Raw genomic sequence first — 19284 nt, forward strand, 5'->3', positions numbered from 1 at the left:
ATCGTTGGGAAGGCCAAGAAGAGAGAGACTTCTAAAATCTCAGGGATAGGACGAATGGAGAGGTTAATGAGTACTGAGACCAGTTGAGCAACTCAATGATCAACGGGATTTCGTGATTCATGATTCGTGAATAAATTATTGTGAACAACCTTATAAAAAGTAAAAAAAAATTAAAAAGATACTTATGAGAAAAGCTGACAGAAGCTTTCTGGCAAGATATGAGCTATTTCTTGGTATCTTAAGGGTGGGCCCTCCACAATCATAGAAGGGATGTAGACGCACAGAAAGGGTGCAGTATTCAAGAAGATGGCGTCCAATGAGAAGCTTTTGTGGGTGTTTCACTCTCAGAACCCTGTACTAACGTAAAACTCCTTTGCACACTGGGGGACAGGAGTGAAACTGAGAACATTAGTGCAGGGAAGTTAACACTGGTGAAGGGATTGCTGTTAGATACAATTGCTGATACATTGCATCCCTGATAATTATGAAGAATTTTATACTTCACAGTGATTCAATACATTAATGTTTAAAACTCTTTCATAACTGCTGATTAAAGGTCAAGTTTAATTTTCTGGAATGAAACATGTTCTTCCTGAGATAGCACTCTCTCCTAGTGCTACACATCACTCACCAAATTGCATTAGTGCATAACTGCTGTGAAGACTGCTCCCTCTCACTTTTGTGTGTTCTCTTCATTCTACTATCAAACTTAACGCCCACCTCTCAACTGTATCTTTCTTATTCTTCCTTCAAGATTTAGACCAAGCACAACCCACACATCTGCCAAATTAGAGTCAGGGTCAAGAAGCAATTTCTTTCATTATCTAAAAGAAATAAATTGAGGGCAGGGAAGTGATATCCAGCAGTACTCAGTTTACTCCTGGCTCTGTACTCAGAGATCATACCTGGTAGGGTTCGGGGGGCCATATGGTGTACTGGAGATTGAACCCAGGTTGGACTAGTGCAAGGCAAGTACCCTACCTGCTGTACTATCTTCTGACCTGAAAACAAATAATTTGTGTTTGACAGGAAAGATAGTAAAGCAAGTAGGATGCTTGTTTTGCATGTAGCCAATCTGGGTTTGACCCCTGTCATCCCATATGGTCCTGGAGCCCCCTCAAGAGTGATCCTGGGCTGGAACGATAGCACAGCAGGTAGGGCGTTTGCCTTGCACGCGGCTGACCTGGATTTGATTCCCAGCATCCCATATGGTCCTCCGAGCACCGCCAGGAGTGATTCCTGAGTGCAGAGCCAGGAGTCAGCCCTGAGCATTGCTGGGTGTGACCCAAAAAGCCAAAAAAAAAAAGCGTGATCTCAAAGTGCAGAGCCAGGAGTATCCCCCCAAAATAAAAATTTTGTTTTATATATGTATACACATATACATATTTAATGTTGTAAAATATTTACAGATAATTATATTAAGGAATAAAACTTCCATAAAATTTCAAGCACATAAATTGATTTTATTTGCTGTTACTTATTAAAGTAATGTTTTTATATATTTTCCAGTTAATTATTATAATTTAGACATTCTCAACCATAGATGGATTATAGATACGGATCCTAAGACAAAATCTCATGGCCAACCACCCCCACCTGGGAGCAGCTGCCTCTCCCTCATCAATTTCCTTCCATTTATCATTTTTCTTGAAAATCTTGTGAAACAAAAAATCTTGAGAGTTGCTGTGTACTGTAAGTTGTGTCTGACTTCAGGAATGTGGACAAATCTCATCTAGTTAAAAAGATGTGCCTTTTTTTCTGCCCATGTTTTACTTAGAATAGTTGTATCTAAGTTTTGTCTTGCATTAATCTGTTTCTGGATTTGTTTGTTTTGCAGTGCCAGAGATTAAACTCAGGATTTCACACATGCAAAGCAAGTGCTCTACCTCAGAACTACAGTCCCAGCCCTATTTCATTAATCTACAATATCTTTTTGCAGTCTTTCTGCTTGCTGCTCCACCAACCCAGCTGAGACTTGCCTACAGTTGACATCACTAGATCTATTCCAGCATAAGAGGCGGTGAAATCTACTCAACAAATTACACATTCGTAAGGAATGTTTTTCCTGAGACAACACTCTCTCCTAGTACCACACATCACTCACCAGATTGCATTACTGCAAAAATGGTGTGAAGACTGCTTCCTCTAACCTTTGTGTATTCTCTTCATTCTATTATCATAGCTGCTTACAGTTATGCTGCCTGTTATTCTGTGAGAACAGGCAGAAAAGATAGAGAGCAACCTCCATCCTAATCCTTCAGCATCTACCAGGGGGCATAACTGTAAATATTACCCCATCACAGCAAGAATAACTAGAGAACCAATGGAGGAAGCGTGTAGAAGCCCACCAAGCTCAATGAGTGAAAACAATATCAGCGAAGACATAAACAACACCAGTAAATCCTCAATACTAGTAAATCTTCAGACAGTGTCTTTAGAGACACTATGATGAGAATGTTCAGTAAGTTCAAAGACATGATAGCACAAGTAGTCATCAAAAGACAAGAAAGTATGAGTTAATGTGGAAAAAAGACCACTACAGACAAAAATGACAGAAATGAAGAATATGATAGGTGATATAGCAATATAACAAGCTGAGCAATAAAATAAAGAGGGAGGAGAGTAAGAAGAAATGGAAAAAAGAAAGGAATTACGGGTAAAGTTTGTGCATTCTGAGCACAGTCAATAAAATTTAGGGAGGGCAGAAGTTAGAACGAGAGCCAGGTTGTGGGTGAAGCCAGGATTGAAAGTTCTAATGGGTGGGGTTTAGGCTTGGATGCAAAAGGGCTACAACAGCCAAAGGTTGGGATGCTCAGATGGCCACACTGTTTTCCACAAGGCTGGGTCGCAGGTACTCATAAGGCATATCCAGATTTGCATTCCTCATCTCAATTTCTTTATCCAAAGCAGCCAGTTCTTCCTGGAACTTCTTCAGCAACATCTTGGGCTCAGGGCCTGAAAAATACTGCTCCTCATGCTGACCTATAGCCACCTGGGTGGAGAGAAAAAGGTAACTCAGAACCTTAAGACCCTTCATTTGGTGCACCTCACCCCCTATAGAGTCCAGGCACCAGACTCTCACCATAATGGGCTGGCGTCTGCCTAGTTGCCAAGTGATGGACATCTGAAGAGATGCCTGATGAAAGTTGGGCAGTGTTTCCATCACTGTCTTCAATGTCACATCCTTGGTGGTTGGTGGGGGCAGACGCATCGTGCAGGGTGTGTTAGGAACCCATGTGAACCAGTCCAGCTAAGAAGAGGCAGATATAGAGTCTGTGTCTGCAAAGCATAATCTAGAACACCTGCACAAAGTTGCATACTGATTCCAAGCCCAAACACCCAGCTGCCCTTCGTGGGAAGTACCTGGCCCAGATGGATAGAGGAATGCTGGCCAGTGCAGGTGAAGATGCACATGGTGACAAAGCGACAAGCCTCATCCAGAGACTGTAAAGATACAGGAAACCCTACAAGGGGAAAGGGGTGTGAGATGCTGAGATAACAAGAATAGAAAAATCTCACAGAGATGAGACAAAGAATATGAAGAAATAATATTTCCTATAGCTGAGGATCAAGAAAGAAGATAGAGAGATAAAAGGGACCAAGAACTCTCAGTAACTATTGTGGGAACTGTCATGAGTCAGTTGGAGTGGAGGAAATGAAGTAACTCTGCAGCTCCAGCCCCATTCAGTGGGATATTGATATGCTTTATATAGACTCACAAGATTCAATCAGGTTAGCTTTTCAGGTACTTAGTAACTGATTGATATTACATTGGTAGCTCCAATGGGAATCATTATACCAAGAAAGTAGACAAATGCTAAAAATCAAGGGTTTTGTTCCCTGTGAACTGGCAGCTAAACATTCATAAGTATCCACTCACTCCTCTGCATTTGGGACCTAGGAACTTTTTAGTGCACACAATTGCACCAACTCTAGATGAGAGGGAAAAGATTTGGGGAAAACCTTGGGGTCTTTTTCTAGAGGTTTTTAGATAGTAATCATGGAGATTCCAGGGGAGGTTCCATCTCATATTTCATCTTACCTCGGTCCTGGGCCCCTAGCAGACCAATTTCAGTGATCTCTTTACACCAGGTCTGCAGTTCAGTATCCTCTTTCACAGCTTCATCCGTCTTATAGTAAAGTTTCACAATTCCCTCCACATAGCTGCCAGGTGGAGGTAAGAAAGCTGAAATTGACAGGCAGCCCCCATGCCCTCTTTCTTCTTGCCTCCCTGGCCCGGTCAGGAATTCTAGCCCCTCAAACAAGGCACAGATTTCCTGCTCTCCAAGCTTTCTCCTCTAAACCCAGCCCATCAACCCCATCATCCACCTTGCCTCACCGTAACAATATTTCCCAAAGCCTAAGTGCATCTTGGGCATAATAGGAAGACTTCACTCCCAGGAGTCCCCGGTCAGCCAGGTCATCAGGGGGACAGAATGAGCGGTAGGTTAGAAAGGCTCCAGCTTTTTTGAGCAGCTCCACGTGGCCTCCCCCACCTGTGCTCACTACCTGAAAAGCAAGGACAGGCAGAGTAAGACACATCAAACCTATCCTGAGACCAGAGACAAAATCAAACTTCAAACAACCCTTTCTCTTCTTATACCTGGTCAAAAACTCCATTTTCAGAGACCAATCCAGTCCTTGCCCGAACATTAATTTCCATGGTATATCGCAGGTGAGGAATAATAAGCTGTAGGAAAAAAGAGCAGTGACAGGTCATTGAAGGAAATTAAGGTTAGATGTAGAAAACACTATCAGGTTTTCATGAAGTACAGAGGCCCTTAAGCATAATGAGTGTGAGGCTCATCTGTGATTCATTCCACAAGCTGTTGGTCTATGAGAACTGAAAGAAATCATTCTTTTCTTCTAATTATATAAAACAATTCAGTAACTAACACAAATGTTTCTCTTTTTTCTATATCACTATTCTAAGAGTCTTAGATTTTTCCTACTATCAACTCCCCCATCAACTTTTAATGCTACAGATGTCATATACTTGTTATGCACCGTGTGTATATGAGTTTTATGAAAAACATGTTTGCTGATCATACACAGAGCCACTTTTACCCCAGAGAGAGGCATAATTATCCTCATTGTGAATGCATTGTCTATCCCAGTGGTTTTAATCTTTCACTAATAAAAATAGCAAAACAAAGCCAGAGATAGTTCAAAGAGTTGAAGCACATACATGAAGCCCTGGTTTGGTCTCCAACACCACATGGCTTCCCAGGCACTACAGCCCTACTTGCCCCCACAACTGCTGAGAAGTCCCCCTCAACACATACATACACCTAAGAAATAAGAAAATAGCAAAATTATGTGTGTATATATAATTATATACATATACACACTCATCTTCTTGGACAATACTATCCTATTCCACTCCACTACATGCTCCAGGAATATGAATTGACAAGCAGTAATAATTCTTTTTGTAGATTGGCAGAAAACTCTGCAGGCTGGCACTGGTCCACAAAGTAGTAGTTGGAAACCACTAATATAACATTTGGAACTCTCTCTCTCTCTCCTAACCTTGCTCCTTTGTCTACTACACTCATTTCTTTATGTTTTTCATTTCATCAGACATCTAGACACATCTGCCTAGAGCAATGTGTCCTCTCCATCACCTCATGATTGACTCCTCATAGTCTCATTCTTAATGTTAACTCCAAAGTTAGTCTTTCCTCTCTATATCCAATCCAAACTCCTCATCACATAGCCCTGAATTGATCCTCTGCATTGTACTGATCAAAGCTGAGAAGCTACAATACAGTCAGTCTTCATTGTCTCATAGCTATTAATGAGGTGAAAATCCAAAGGTCAGGACCTTGCCTGTCTTGCTTAGCACAGGCATCTAGAATGTTTCTGCCCCTGGGAAGCACCCAATAAGACCAAATGCTAATTTATTTTTCCTTGGAGTGATGGTCTCTAATTTCTGTAATAAATCAGGCTATTGTTGTTGGCCAAGTTCCTCCAATTCTCCTATAGGCCCTTGTGTTATTGTTTAAGAATTCTTCCAAAATGCTGAGAAATTTTTTTATTAATTTGTGGTCCTCACTTATTGTATGTAATCCTCAGTCAATTATGGTACTATTTATATACTATATGCAAAAAATCTGTGATTTATACATCAAATAGCATCAGGATCCATGGCCACCACAAATTAATCACCTTCATTATCCCTCTTGAAGAAGCAATTCCACTACAGTGAAAATGCATCCCAAGCCAAAATTTTACTTAGGAGTTAAGAAAATATGCTTACCTTAAAAATGGGATGTATTGGTGGAAGGCACCTCATAGTGGCTACAGCAAAGACCTCAGCCATCAAATGTCCCCTTAAAAGATGAGATTGAAGCTCATGAAGCTGAAAATCAGCGCTACGGACCCAGCATTTGGCCAGAAGCCAGGCCATTGGGGGATCCGTTGGTAGAAATAGCACTGGAGGGTCAGTTCCCACTTTAGGCAGTTGAAGCTGGAACAGAGACAAGAATAAGGGTAGAGAGGTGATAAGTGCCACACACACCAGCAGACTCCCTCGTCCTCCAACATATCAACCTCTTTCTTCTCCAAATTTGCTTAGCTTTCTCCATCTTACTATTGCTACTCCTGTGTAGTTATGGTTCCTTCCTCTCCTTTTCTTGCCATTAATGTTGTACAAGATGCTTGCCCTTACTCTTCCGCAACTTCTTACTGAAAGTCTTCACACCTTCCCATGTTCAACCTTGGCTTCCACAGCTCACTGCAGCCTGGTCCACCATCTTACATTATTTCCCCAATATATAATCCCACTGTCCACTGAGAATCTCCCCTGCTCCTACACACTCAGCCACATCTTGGCTTCTCTGCCCAGATCATCATCCCCGTGGGGTAAGTTCCTAACCTCCAGTCTGCTTGAAGATCTAAGTTCTTCTATTACCCTCCTCCAAAGTTTATGACTACCTCAATTCTATTGGGGCGGGTCTTCCCAGACTATCTTCACCCTCGGGGACTTCTGAGTATTGATGTTTATTTGCACTTGCCCTGTCTATTTCTCTAGCTAGACTGCAACATTCTTCTTTTGGCCGTTTTCCTCCTTTAATGCCTCTCTCAGTACCTCAGCATCTGCGTGCAATGAACTCAGATTAATTTATTGGGTCAACTGGGTCAACCACTGGGAAAGACAGATACTGGGTTCTCTCACCTGGATGACCATGGGCAAGAGTGTCCCATTGGGCTGCAATTTCAGCATGACCAGAGGGGCAGCCAGGTACTGCTGACAACCCAAGAAGTTGTTGGCCTTGATTCCATCCAGCAGAGTGAAGTCAGCTTCAAATAGTGTGCCTTCCTGGATTCAGCAAAGACTGCTGTCAACATAAGACATCTTCCCACCCTGATTCCCCAAAAGAAGAGTGAAGAGAGAACTAACTTGTCTCTATCACCTACTTTGTAACAAGGTAATAGATCACATACTTATTAATCCATACAATTCTTTCTTGTTTTTTTTTAGCTATACCTCACATTGTTCAGGGCTCACTCTGTGCTCAGGGGACCATATATGATGTCAGGGCTCAAACCTGTGTTGGCCACATGCAAGTCAAGGACCTTATCCACTGTTCCCTCATAAAATGTTTATCTCTGGTTCCCTCATAAAATTCTTTTTGTTTTGGGGTCACACCTAACTGTGCTTAGAGATCATATGTGGTAGTGCTCTGAGGACCATATACAGTGCCAGGAATCAAACCAGGGTCATGACCAAAGCAGTCACATACAAGGCAAGTGCCTTACCTTCCTGCTATTTCTCCTGCTCTCCTCATATAATTATTTTGTGATATATAAGTTTTATAGAAGATAAAACAGATTACAGAGGACAGGTATCTTGCCTAAAGTCACACAGCTTATAAAAAAACAGGGCCAGGATCTTAGACCAACCCTTTCTTATCCTATAACCCCATAAGTTTTTACTCAAACCTCACCCCAATGATGATTCTGTTATTATACACCTCCCTGGAATCCCTAGCACTGAAGTTCAGCTATAGTTTTCCATTTTGATTGTTTCCAACAACCATTACATAACCTTCCTATAGTATATGCCATTATCCTTTGGAGCTATATGGCTGTTCTCCTTTCAGAACTACTCAAAATTTCTTCTGTAGAATTCATTCGTGTCATTTGGCAGTAAGCTAGGTTTGCAGGGTTGTTTCAGCAATAATCCCAATGATCCCTCCACCCTCACATCATTATGTGACCCCCCCCCCCCCATGGAATCATGCCCATACACGAAGCTCCTTCTCCAGATTAGTCTTCAGTTCCTCCATCCCTGGTGGGAACACTAAGCGGTCAGGAAAGGCAGTGGAACGCCTCAACAACATGGGGTTTGCACCATTGAGAAATTGGTACCCAAAAATGGCATCTTCCTTCCAGGTGTCCTTCACCTTAACTGAAAATAAAATTGTACAGCAGACTATAAGATCTGAGTTTCTAGAGATCAGGATATTACAATCCACACCAAGTCATCCCCCATTTGACCCCAGCCTCCCAATGTTCTCCAACTCTGTTGGGGTGATTGGGAGGGATATAGGGTTAATGGTCTTGGAAGAAGTATTGTGTTGGGGTACTGACCAGCGAGCTTGCTTTGGCCACACCAGAAGATCCGGTTAAAGTCATCTAGATCATTCCAGCAAGCAAGAGCATTTAAAGAGTCTTTGACAGCCAGGTCCGCAAGCCTTCAGGGAAGAAAGAGGCAATTTATGAATGATTCTCAGATTCAAAAGTTCCAATCATGGGGGCTGGAGCGATAGTACAGCGGGTAGGGCATTTGCCTTGCATGCAGCCGACCCAGGTTCAATTCCCAGCATCCCATATGGTCCCCTGAACATCGCCAGGAGTGATTCCTGAGTGCATGAGCCAGGAGTAGCTCCTGTGCATTGCCAGGTGTGACCCAAAATGAAAAAAGAAAAGAAGAATAAAGAAATAAAAGTTCCAATCATGGGAACTTAACCTGTGAAGTTAACCCAGTGACCTCCAGAAAACCATGACACCTCCCTCTCACCCAATCTTTTTGTTCTCACCCCTTGACCAGGGATGCCTCAAAGTCAATTTTCTTATCCTCCAGAAATCTCTCATCTGTTGGGAGGTCTTCTTTCTTGGCACCAGTCATGTTCAGAATTAACCCAGCCTTCCAGTTCCCCCACCTGAGGCATAGAAATTAAATCAGGTATTGGCACGGGGGAAGGGTCAAGCACTCATTAAGGGATCAGGAAGATACAGGGGCATTGGGTAGTAGAGCTAACCGGTAAATCTTCCTTCTTGCTTGCAGCTCCTCTTCTCTGTATTTTTTGAAGAAGCCTTGAATGTCATCTACCACTGTGCTGCCTGCAAGTGGAAGTTAGGGTATAGTATGTAGGGTCACTAAGACTTCCCCTGAGATCCTCTCCACTGGACCTGCAAAGGATGCATTCTCAGACCTCTCTGGATCCTCTGATATTCAGTATCATGGTCTGCCAGGGACCTACCCTGCCTTTCTGTGCCAGCTCATGAATCTAGCTTCTGAACTAGAAAATTTATCCTTTAGGTTTCCACCTTCACTGGTAGACTCCTCTCTTCCCAAGGCCCCTTTCCAATTTCTCTTGTACCCAGGAAACCTCCTTATATTCCTGCCCACATTGACTCCCTGCTGCTCACCAGTGCCCTCTGGCAGGGTCAAAATAGCCTTGGTCTCCACCCATCGGTAACACGGAAAATAGAACTCATCCCCATCGGGTCCAGGACCCTGCACGGAGATCCAGTTGCAGAACCAAGCGTCGTCCTGAAGGATGTGTTTTTTGCACACTTTAACGAACAGCAGCCGCCCGAGGTACTCAGGCACGTCCACTTTTAATTCCACCTCCTGTAGAGGGACAGAAGAGACTGGGCATCCACGGGGTTCAAAGACTGACCCCTGCTTCCCCTTGATGCCATTTCATTGGGGTCTCTGGGAAAAGTGCCAAGTCAGAAAGAGGAAGCCAGAATGGACCTGATTCTGAGTAGTCTAGTTTTTCATCCAGGAAAGGTGGGAGAGAGAAGGTGGAGATATGCACACTTCTTCCTTCACTTTTTCCTTCCTGTAATCATTGTGACATGTGCAGGGCACAATGGCTGAGCACTGAAGCTCCCCTGACACCAGGTTCTGTTGAGCAGGCACTGAGAGCCACGGGGCACTCAGTGGAGATCAGGAGGTGGAGCTAAGAGGGAAAAAAAATAGGCAAACAAGGGGAGAGGAAGGGAGATGCAGCGTAAGGGGGGTCTCAAAGACTAAGCCAGAGTTCAGGGAACAAGGAGACCTGATAGAATTTTCTCGGGGTTTTTGTTTGTTTAAATGGGACATTAACACCCTCCAGGGAACCATTATATACGGATAGACAGTGGGTTGGGGGTGAGGATGGGGAATAGGGGCTTCCTACATGCTAGAGAGGAAGGAAGGATGTTTTCCATGCACAAAACAACATAGAAGGGCAGAAACGAGAAGGAAGAGGTAAATTTAATAGGTCTTTCAAAGTGGAAGGCTGGACATCAAGGTACAATGTGATAATGTACAGGAGATGAAATTGACAGTTCTGAATTCTGATTCCAGTGAGACAAGAAGAGGGGCAAGGAGGACGGGCGCATGACACCTGAGAAGAAAGAAAAAGACTCCAGGAGGAAGAAGAAGGGAGACCTCACTTGGGCTTGTTTCTTTGAAACATCTTTTCAGGAACAGAGCGGGATCTGGGAGTCTAGAAAAGAGTAGGACAGGCGGTGGCAAATTGGGGGCGAGCAAAGGCAAAATAGTAACAGAAGCCAGGGGTGAATAGGGAGCTGTGATAGAAGCCAAAAAAGCGGGTCTAGAAACACAGCGTGTTCTCATCTGCCTTCTTCCTTCCTCTACTTTCCCCGTTCCCTCGCCTACCCCACCGGTGACAAAGACCCCAAAGTTGGGAGATCTACCGACAGCAGATAAGGTTTGCAATTCCTGCTTTAAAAAAAAAAAAAGAGCGAAAGGAAACCTGCTGGGACTCCGGGAATAGCTGAAAGTCGCCGTGCATCGCGGGCATTCCTTGATTCCAAGGAGTTCTGGCGGCAGGAGCACTTACACCCTGCTTTGTATGCGGCGCCAATTCCTAAAGCACTCCGCCGGCATCCTGGGAGCGCTCCTTACGGGGGAATATCCTTCCGGAGAGTCAGGCAGCTAACGGCCCTGGGCGCTGCCCACCCCGCCAGGGTCTCTTTTCTCACCTTGCCCCGCGCCGGTCGCAGGCACGTCCCAAGCGAGGCTTCCCCGTGCTGACCCACCAGCCAGAGCTGCACCTGGTTCTTGGAGCCCGCGTAGAACGAGCACCCAGTGGACACACGGATGCGGTAGACACCCATCTTACCCAGCGTCGCTTTGCGCCTTCTGAGTGAGAAAAGTACCCGCCGACGCGGCAATTAACTAGCCCGAGACCCCGCCCCCGCTTTGGTAAGGGGTGGAGGGGCAGGGTGTAGCCCGGGTGGTTGGCATTTCTCCAACCCACATGTCGTTGGGGGTGCCCGCTCCTTCCACCCCAGGGTTCAGCTCAAGCCCTTAGAGGTGGAACTATGTCAAGGGCAAGGTATCTGGATGCTTATCTTGGTGAGAGGAGAGTGAAAGAGGGCAGATAAGGATTTTGGCTGATAACAAAGAAGAAAAAGGAATAGATGTAGACCCAGCAGGCGAGGAAGCACGCGTTCAAGCACACACACACACACACAGACACACACACACTGACCTCACAACTTGCTACACCCTTCAGGGTTGGGTGAAGGAAACAATAAAATGTGATCAGTAGCAGTGCTTAAGAAAAATTCCTCCAATTCATCTGATCACTGGAGCTTGCTTTCCCTGGGCTAGGCCCTACAATAACAACCCCTGGCCGTAGGAGCCTAGGAGTAACTCAGAGGTTGAAGCCCTGCTTTACACTCACAAATTCCATTTCCTGCCCCCTGGCCTCACTTTGGTGGCTCTCAAACACTGGGAGACAATTAAAAGATCTTTTTTTCTAAGACGCTTCATCTCTATTTCCTACAGAATAAAATCCATACTCTGGTATCTGGCATTCAGCCTTTGCTTTATAAGCAATGTTACCTCAATAATACAAAAGAACTGTATGGATATATGTATGTGGGAGGGGGTGGCAGGAATGAGGGGAAGGGGGAAGAGAGAGGGAGAGACAGAGACTTGGACTGTGATGGACACATATGTGTGGGGGGGTGTATATATGTATTCCATATATATCTATATATACATATATACACACACACAGAGTATGTATTTAGCAGGGGAGGGAGAGTCTACTAGAGAGTAAACTCAGGGTATCATTTATGCAAGGCAAGATTTCTCCTGCTGTGCTATATCACCAGTCCTCTGCACATATTTCAGGAGTAAAAGTTCACAGTTCTTTAAATGTATATTATCAATCACACCCACTGTGAAAGTATATTGGTGCCCAATATCATTTCTCCCATCCTCCCTCCCACCTCCTTGGTAACCAGAGGTAATCAGTTTTGCCACATAATCTATCAAAAATCATAATCTAATGGATTTTTTAAATTGAGGTAAAATTGCTTTACAACACTGCATATGATTTATGAGTACAGGTTCTCACATCTTTATTTAAACATACATCACCTCTGCAGATCAAAACAACAATGAGATATCATCACACACCACTGGCCCACATCCAAAAGAACAAAAGCAATCGGTGTTGGCATGGATGTGGGGAGAAAGAGAATCTCCTTCACTGCTGGTGGTAATGCCCTTTTGGAAGACAGTATGGATGATTCTCAAAAAATTAGAAATTGAGCTCCCATTTGACCCAGCAATACCACTCCTGGGAATATATTCTGGAGAGGCAAAAAACAGCATAGTAAAAATGACATCTGCACTGCATTGCTACACTATTTACAATAGCCAAAATCTGGAAAAAAAACAGAGTGCCCATAAAACAGATGACTGGTTAAAGAAACTTTGGTATATCTACACAATGGAATACTATGCAGCTGTTAAAAAAAATGAAGCCATGAAATTTGCATATAAGTGCATCAACATGGAGCGTATCATGTTAAGTGAAATGAGTCAGAGAGGGACAGACATAGAAAGATTGCACTCATCTGAGGAATATAAAGTAACAGAATAGAAGAATAACAAGAATAACCAAGAACGGGTGTTTATACATGTAATCAAATCTTTCTTACCCAATCATCCATCATTGAGGTCTTTCTTAGGTTATTTTGATATTTTTGTATTATAAATAAATCTAAAGAAGTCATAAGCACATGTAATTATCAAATTAGAGGTTACATTTCATTAGGAATATAATAGTGAAAATGCTAGATCACATTTTTAGTATTTTGATGTATTTTCATATTTTTAAGTCTGTACTATATAGTACTGTTTACCATCAAAGGTCTACAAATTTATATTCCTTCAGTATCTGTTGATTTGATATTGTAGCCTTTCTTGATATAAATTATTCTCACCAGTATAAGATGATAACTCATGGTTGTTTTGCTTTTCATTTCCCATTCCTTTACAAGTGAGGATGAGTCCTTTTATTTTATTTTATTGGCAATGGACAATTTATTAAATCTCTGATTTCTAGCCAAAGATTTTTACCATTGGTACATGGTTTGAACTGCAATACCTTCTGCAGGCTGCACAGGGAGGAGGTCAGGATCCAGAAGTCACTAGGAGAAATACAGGCAGGTCAAAGAGTCACAGGAAATAATAACTTTCATGGAGAAAATCCTAATAGCTTAACATAAGAGGTACTGAATTCAGTTACCACGTTAAAAAGCCAAATCAGAGCTTTCCCAACATTGAGAAAGTCTCTCTTACTAATTAGAGTAAAACAAGTTACAAACAAAATCTATTTTAGTTGTTACATGTTTCTTTGGTGAGCACCTGAATATATGAACTTTATCAAATTATTTTATACAAATGTCAAAAATGCTTTCAACAAATATGATTCTCCTAGTTACATGCCATTTGTAAGGTTCACTTTAAAAATAAACAATCATCATCATCATCATTATCATCATCATCATCTCATTGATTGTTGAATTTCTCAAGTGGTCCCAGTAACATCTCCATTCATCTCCAAAAGTGAAAATAATAACTTTATTATTAATTTTAATTTTCTATTTATTTGTTTTAATTAATTAATAATTTTAATTTAATAATTAATAATTATTAATTTTGCCTTCAAACTCTAGAAACTGAAATGAGACAAAAACAAAAATCAATGTAGTTGTGAATCCTTTTTTCTGTTACCACCTCTGATTGTTGATTCATAAGAAGACAATTTCAAAGCATGCGGCTTCTTCAATAAACTTGAATTCAAATCATGAATTAGATATGATTGTCACACAGAAATGATTATTCACAAAATTGCTAAAAAATAATTTTGAGGGTTTCCTTATCAGTGGAAGTCAGATTACAGGTCAACATGCACAAAATTTATTAGCGTTTTAATAAAGCAAGCAAGAGGAAAATTAAACCAGGACAAGGACAGGGGTTGCTAGATATGCGTTTTTGAACTTCAACAAGAACATTTAATGTGAACTTTTAGCACAGAGGCAATCAATATTACATCTTAGAAGAGAAATAGGAGGGATTGACAAATGCTATAAAAAATTTTACTTAAAATTATTTTATCTTCTAAATTTCACACCTTAAATTCTTAAATAATGTTAAATTAGAATTTGACACACAAGAAAATATGGAGTATTTTTGTTTTGTTTTGTTTTGCTTTTGGGGTCACACCTGGCGATGCATAGGGGTTACTCCTGTCTTTGCACTCAGGAATTACTTTGTCATAGGTCGGCAGGGTGTACTTGAGGGGATGGTAGACATAAGTGGAATTTAGAGACAGGAAATACTGCAGAGTATAAAGATGATGTGCCACAGGCTCCTGCAATGAATTAACTGGGAGTTATCTGTGCTTTCTGAAGCAGTTCAATTGTAAGAGGAAGCCAAGGAGAAGGAATGAGTTTCTCTGTTTCCAAACTAACCATAGCCAAAGCAAACATAGAGCCCTTGAATTAAAGGAATTAGTTGCAGGCCATGCAGTGTAATAGTTGCTTGTAAGGATTACCAAATGCTGAGACAGTCTCAGTTTGGGAAAATTTAAAAGTAACTGAGGCCTGGTTTTTACTGCAATGGCATAGAAAAGGTGAAGAAAATCCAATGGTGTGGCTGTATGAAGACACCAGTCCAACTTATGCAGAATAATTCTCTCCCATCCTCAGAATTTCAGATGAAGAACACCCTGAAGGTGTTGGCAAGAAACTGTCTCTTGCCAACACCTTCAGTACTGGAATCCTCTCATCCTCCTCAATGGTCATGACAGCCAAGAAAAACCAGCTAATTGCAATACAACTCTAGTATTTTGGGTGGGAATTTACAATAGTTAAAAACCTGTCCAAAAGACTGCAGGCCAGAGCAAATGTTTCAAGGTAAAGGTTGAGTTGGTACTTGGGTTTGGCCAACCACTGAATTACTTCATATCTCTGGGGTGGTGAAACATTCTGATTTATAAGCATTTCAGGCACATTGACCTTCCATATCTGGACTTCCCTGGAGATTGCTTTCTCCAGTAGGGAAGAAAATCTCTGGTTTTTAAAAGGCCCTCCTCCACCACTACCACTACATCCTCCTCCTCCTCATCCTCCTGCCTTCCTCCTCCAGGGCAGAATTGTAGGCGACGCTAGGAGAGGAGGAGGGCAGGCTGAGGGAGTGCTTTACCATCTCATTTTGCTCAGCGTGTGATGGCAGGGCTCGGGGGACATAATAGGGAGGGCCGCCCAGGAGTGGGAGCTGGAACTTGGATGGGCCTGGAAGCACTGGCTGTGACCCGAGGGGTAGGTCAGTGAACTAGTTCCCTGGGATGCCTCCGGTCATCCCCAAGAGTGCCCAGGTGGGAAGGGGGCTCCCAATCACCTTAGGGGCGCGGGGTCCACTGGGGAATACCGACTCTGGCCTTGTCTGGGGAGGGGGGGGGAATGGTGAGGGTGGCACACATCCAAAAAAACAAAAGCAACCACTGTTGGAGAGGATGTGGAGAGAAAGGGACCCTTCTACACTGCTGGTGGGAATGCCAACTGGTCCAGCCCCTTTGGAAAACAATATGGACAATTCTCAAAAAATTAGAAATTGAGCTTCCATTTGATCCAGCAATACAACTTCTGGGAATATATCCTGGAGAAACTAAAAAGTATAGTCGAAATGACATCTGCACTTATATGTTCATCGAGGCACTGTTTACAATAGCCAGAATCTGGAAAAAACCCAAGTGCCCGAGAACAGATGACTGGTTAAAGAAATTTTGGTACATCTATACAATGGAATACTATGCAGCTGTTAGAAAAGATGAAGTAATGAACTTTGCATATAAGTGGATCAACATGGAAAGTATCATGCTAAGTGAAATGAGCCAGAAAGAGAGGGACAGACATAGAAAGATTGCACTCATCTGTGGAATATAAAATAACAGAGTAGGAAACTTACACCCAAGAATAGTAGTATATAATGCCAGGAGGTTGGCTCCATAGCTTGGAAGCTGGCCTCACATGTTGGTGGAAAGTCATCCCAGATAGAGAAGGGAACACCAAGTAAAATGTGATTGGAGATCCCGAGTGGGGAGGGATATGCACTCTGAAAGTAGACTAGAGACTGAACACGATGGTCACTCAATACCCCTGTTGCAAACCACAACACCCAAAAGGAGAGAGAGAACAAATTGGAATGCCCTGCCACAGAGGTGGGGTGGGGTGGGGGGGATGGGATCGAGGGGTGGGAGGGATACTGGGTTCATTGGTGGTGGAGAATGGACACTGGTGGAGGGATGGGCTCTCGAACATTGCATGAGGGAAAAACAAGCACGAAAAGGTGTGAATCTGTAACTGTACCCTCACTGTGACTCACTAAAAAAAATTTTTTTAAAAAGAGGGGGAAAATAAAAATCAAGACCAACCCTCCCGAGTCTGCTCGAGAGAAGGGTGGGAGGCGAGGGGGGAGCGCTTTTAATGTAATGATACTTTTTAACGAAAAGTATCTTTTGCCTATTTTTAATAAGGTCGTTTGTTTTGTTCTTATTGTATAAGGTATTTAGTTTGTTTTGTACATTACCCAGTACTAAACCCAAGTCTTATGCATACAAGGCATGCTCTTAACTGCTGAGCCCTATCTTTTCATTTTAATTAAAGGTTATTTTGCTGCAGAAAGTGTTTCAGTCTGGGGGCCTGAGCCATAGTACAACAGGTAGGGTGCTTGCCTTGCACGTGGCCAGCCCAAGTTCAACCCCTGGCACCCCATATGGTCCCCCAAGCCCACCAGGAGTGATCCCAGAGTGCAGAACCAGAAGTAAGCCCTGAAAGAAAAAAAGTGTTTAGTTCTGCCCAGGAGTGCATTATAATAAACTTCTCCTATTTCCTTCACTTTGTCTCTGCCCCTCTGTCTGCACCAACAGGGTTCTCAAATCTATCGTTTCCCCTGCCATTTGAATCAAGACCCCAAAGACATTAGTGAAGGCAGTATTATGAAGTGTATTACCTAGATATTCTATATATTGTATATTTCAGGCCTTACATCCAAGTATTTAGTCCAATTTGAATTAATTTTTACTTAAAGAATGGCGTTTAGCACACCACAGGGACAAATGAAGACATTACTGGCGCCCGCTCAATGAACAACGGCATGACCGTGATACAGTGAATAAGATGTTTTGGTTAGTAGAGATCTCTTGTAGTTCCATACAAATTTAAGTAATATTGATTTTATTTCTCTTTAAGAATGACAGGAATTTTGATAGGGGTTGCATTAATTCTGTATAGTGTTTTAGATAAGATGATCCTTTAGCAACATTAGTTGTTCCAAAATTCAGCATGGAATGTCTTTCCATTTATCTTGGTAGTTTTATTTTTCAGGGGGGTTGGTTTTGGTTTTTGGGTTTGTGTGTATGTGTGTGTGAGAGAGAGAAAGATAGAGGCAGAGAGAGATTTATTTTTAATACATATTTTTAGTCACAGTGAAATTACAAAGTTATTCATGATTGTGTCTCAGGTATACAATGTTTCAACACCCATCCCTTCCTTCACCGGCGTCCACTTCCCTCCACCAATGGCCTCACTCCCATTTGTTTCCCACCCTGGTTTTACTAGAGGCACTTTTTTCTCTTTTTTGCTCTTTTACTGAATCATATAGCACAGCGGGTAGGGCGTTTGCCTTGCACGCGGCGGCCAACCCAGGTTCGATTCCTCCGCCCCTCTCGCAGAGCTCGGCAAGCTACCGAGAGTATCTCCCATGCACAGCAGAGTCTGGCGAGCTACCCATGGCATATTCGATATGCCAAAAACAGTAACAACAAGTCTCACAATGGAGACGTTACTGGTGCCCGCTCAAGCAAATCGATGAGCAACAGGGATGACAGTGACAGTGATACAGTGATACTGAATTATCATGAGTTACAAAGTTGCAAAGATACTTATGATGCAATTTCAGTCATATACTGTTCCAACATCAATCCCTTCACCAGTGCCCACTATCCTCCACCAGTGTTCCCAGCTTCCCTCCCACTTTTCCCCTCCCTCATTTCTTAGTGTTCCCTTCCCTAATTTACCCTGCTTATCCCTACCCCAGTGCCAAGCTTCCTACTGAAAACCAATCCCCTGATCTTAGTTTCTGTTGCCTTTGGATATTTGATATTCACCTACAAGGTTTCTTTATATCCCACATATAAGAGAGATCATTCTGAGTCTGTTCCTCTCCCTCTGGCATTTTATTGAACGTGATGCTCTCCAGATCCATCTACATTGCAACAAATTGCATGACTTTCTCTTTCCTTAAGGCTGTGTAGTATTCCATTTTGTAGATGTACCATAGTTTCTTTATTCAGTCATCTGTTTAGAGGCACTTGGATTGTTTTCAGATATTGGCTATTGTATATATTACTTCAGTGAACATAGGAGCTAGGAGTCAGATGTCTTCTCTGATTTATACTTTTGGGCCTTTAGGGTATATTTCCAGGAGTGGAATTGGTGGGTGATATGGAAACTAAATTCCTAGTTTTTTGAGCAATGTCCATATTGTCTTCCGAAAAGACTGGGCCAGTCAACAACCCACCAGCAGTGAATGAGTCCCTTTTTACCCCCACATCCTTGCCAACACTTGTTGTTGTTCTTTTTGATGAGTACTGGTCTCTGTGGTATGAGGGGATATCTCATTTTGATTTGTGCTTTCCTGATGATTAATGATATAGAGTAATTTTTCATGTA

General features: G+C 42.6%; 1 protein-coding gene and 1 pseudogene across 1 annotated transcript; both read right to left on the reverse strand.

The window, feature by feature from the left end:
• Nucleotides 1-1471: 1471 nt before the first annotated feature.
• Nucleotides 1472-11364, reverse strand: LOC101547759 (polyunsaturated fatty acid lipoxygenase ALOX15). The gene is made up of 14 exons (XM_004604911.3): nucleotides 11230-11364; nucleotides 9661-9865; nucleotides 9270-9351; nucleotides 9048-9170; nucleotides 8599-8702; nucleotides 8256-8416; nucleotides 7181-7324; nucleotides 6263-6472; nucleotides 4604-4690; nucleotides 4340-4509; nucleotides 4043-4164; nucleotides 3364-3464; nucleotides 3083-3250; nucleotides 1472-2992 (listed from the first exon to the last, which is right to left on the reverse strand). The coding sequence occupies exons 1-14, from the start codon at nucleotides 11362-11364 to the stop codon at nucleotides 2813-2815; spliced, it is 1992 nt and encodes a 663-aa protein (XP_004604968.2). The 3' UTR covers nucleotides 1472-2812.
• A 2829-nt stretch (nucleotides 11365-14193) lies between these two features.
• Nucleotides 14194-19284, reverse strand: part of LOC101546270 (cyclin-I-like) — a 46273-nt pseudogene continuing 41182 nt past the window's right edge.

The sequence above is a fragment of the Sorex araneus genome, chromosome 3 (genome assembly GCF_027595985.1).
Source record: "Sorex araneus isolate mSorAra2 chromosome 3, mSorAra2.pri, whole genome shotgun sequence".
Lineage (NCBI taxonomy): Eukaryota > Metazoa > Chordata > Mammalia > Eulipotyphla > Soricidae > Sorex > Sorex araneus.

What these genes read in the sequence shown, in the direction of transcription:
- LOC101547759 (XM_004604911.3), bottom strand. Translation starts at nt 11,364, where the DNA reads ATGGGTGTCTACCGCATCCGTGTGTCCACTGGGTGCTCGTTCTACGCG. An exon ending in GACCCTGCCAGAGGGCACTG is followed by an intron (nt 9,352 to 9,660) that starts GTGAGCAGCAGG and finishes TTCCACTTGCAG; the next exon opens with GCAGCACAGTGGTAGATGAC. An exon ending in ATCTGGAGAAGGAGCTTCGT is followed by an intron (nt 7,325 to 8,255) that starts GTATGGGCATGA and finishes TGCTGAATCCAG; the next exon opens with GAAGGCACACTATTTGAAGC.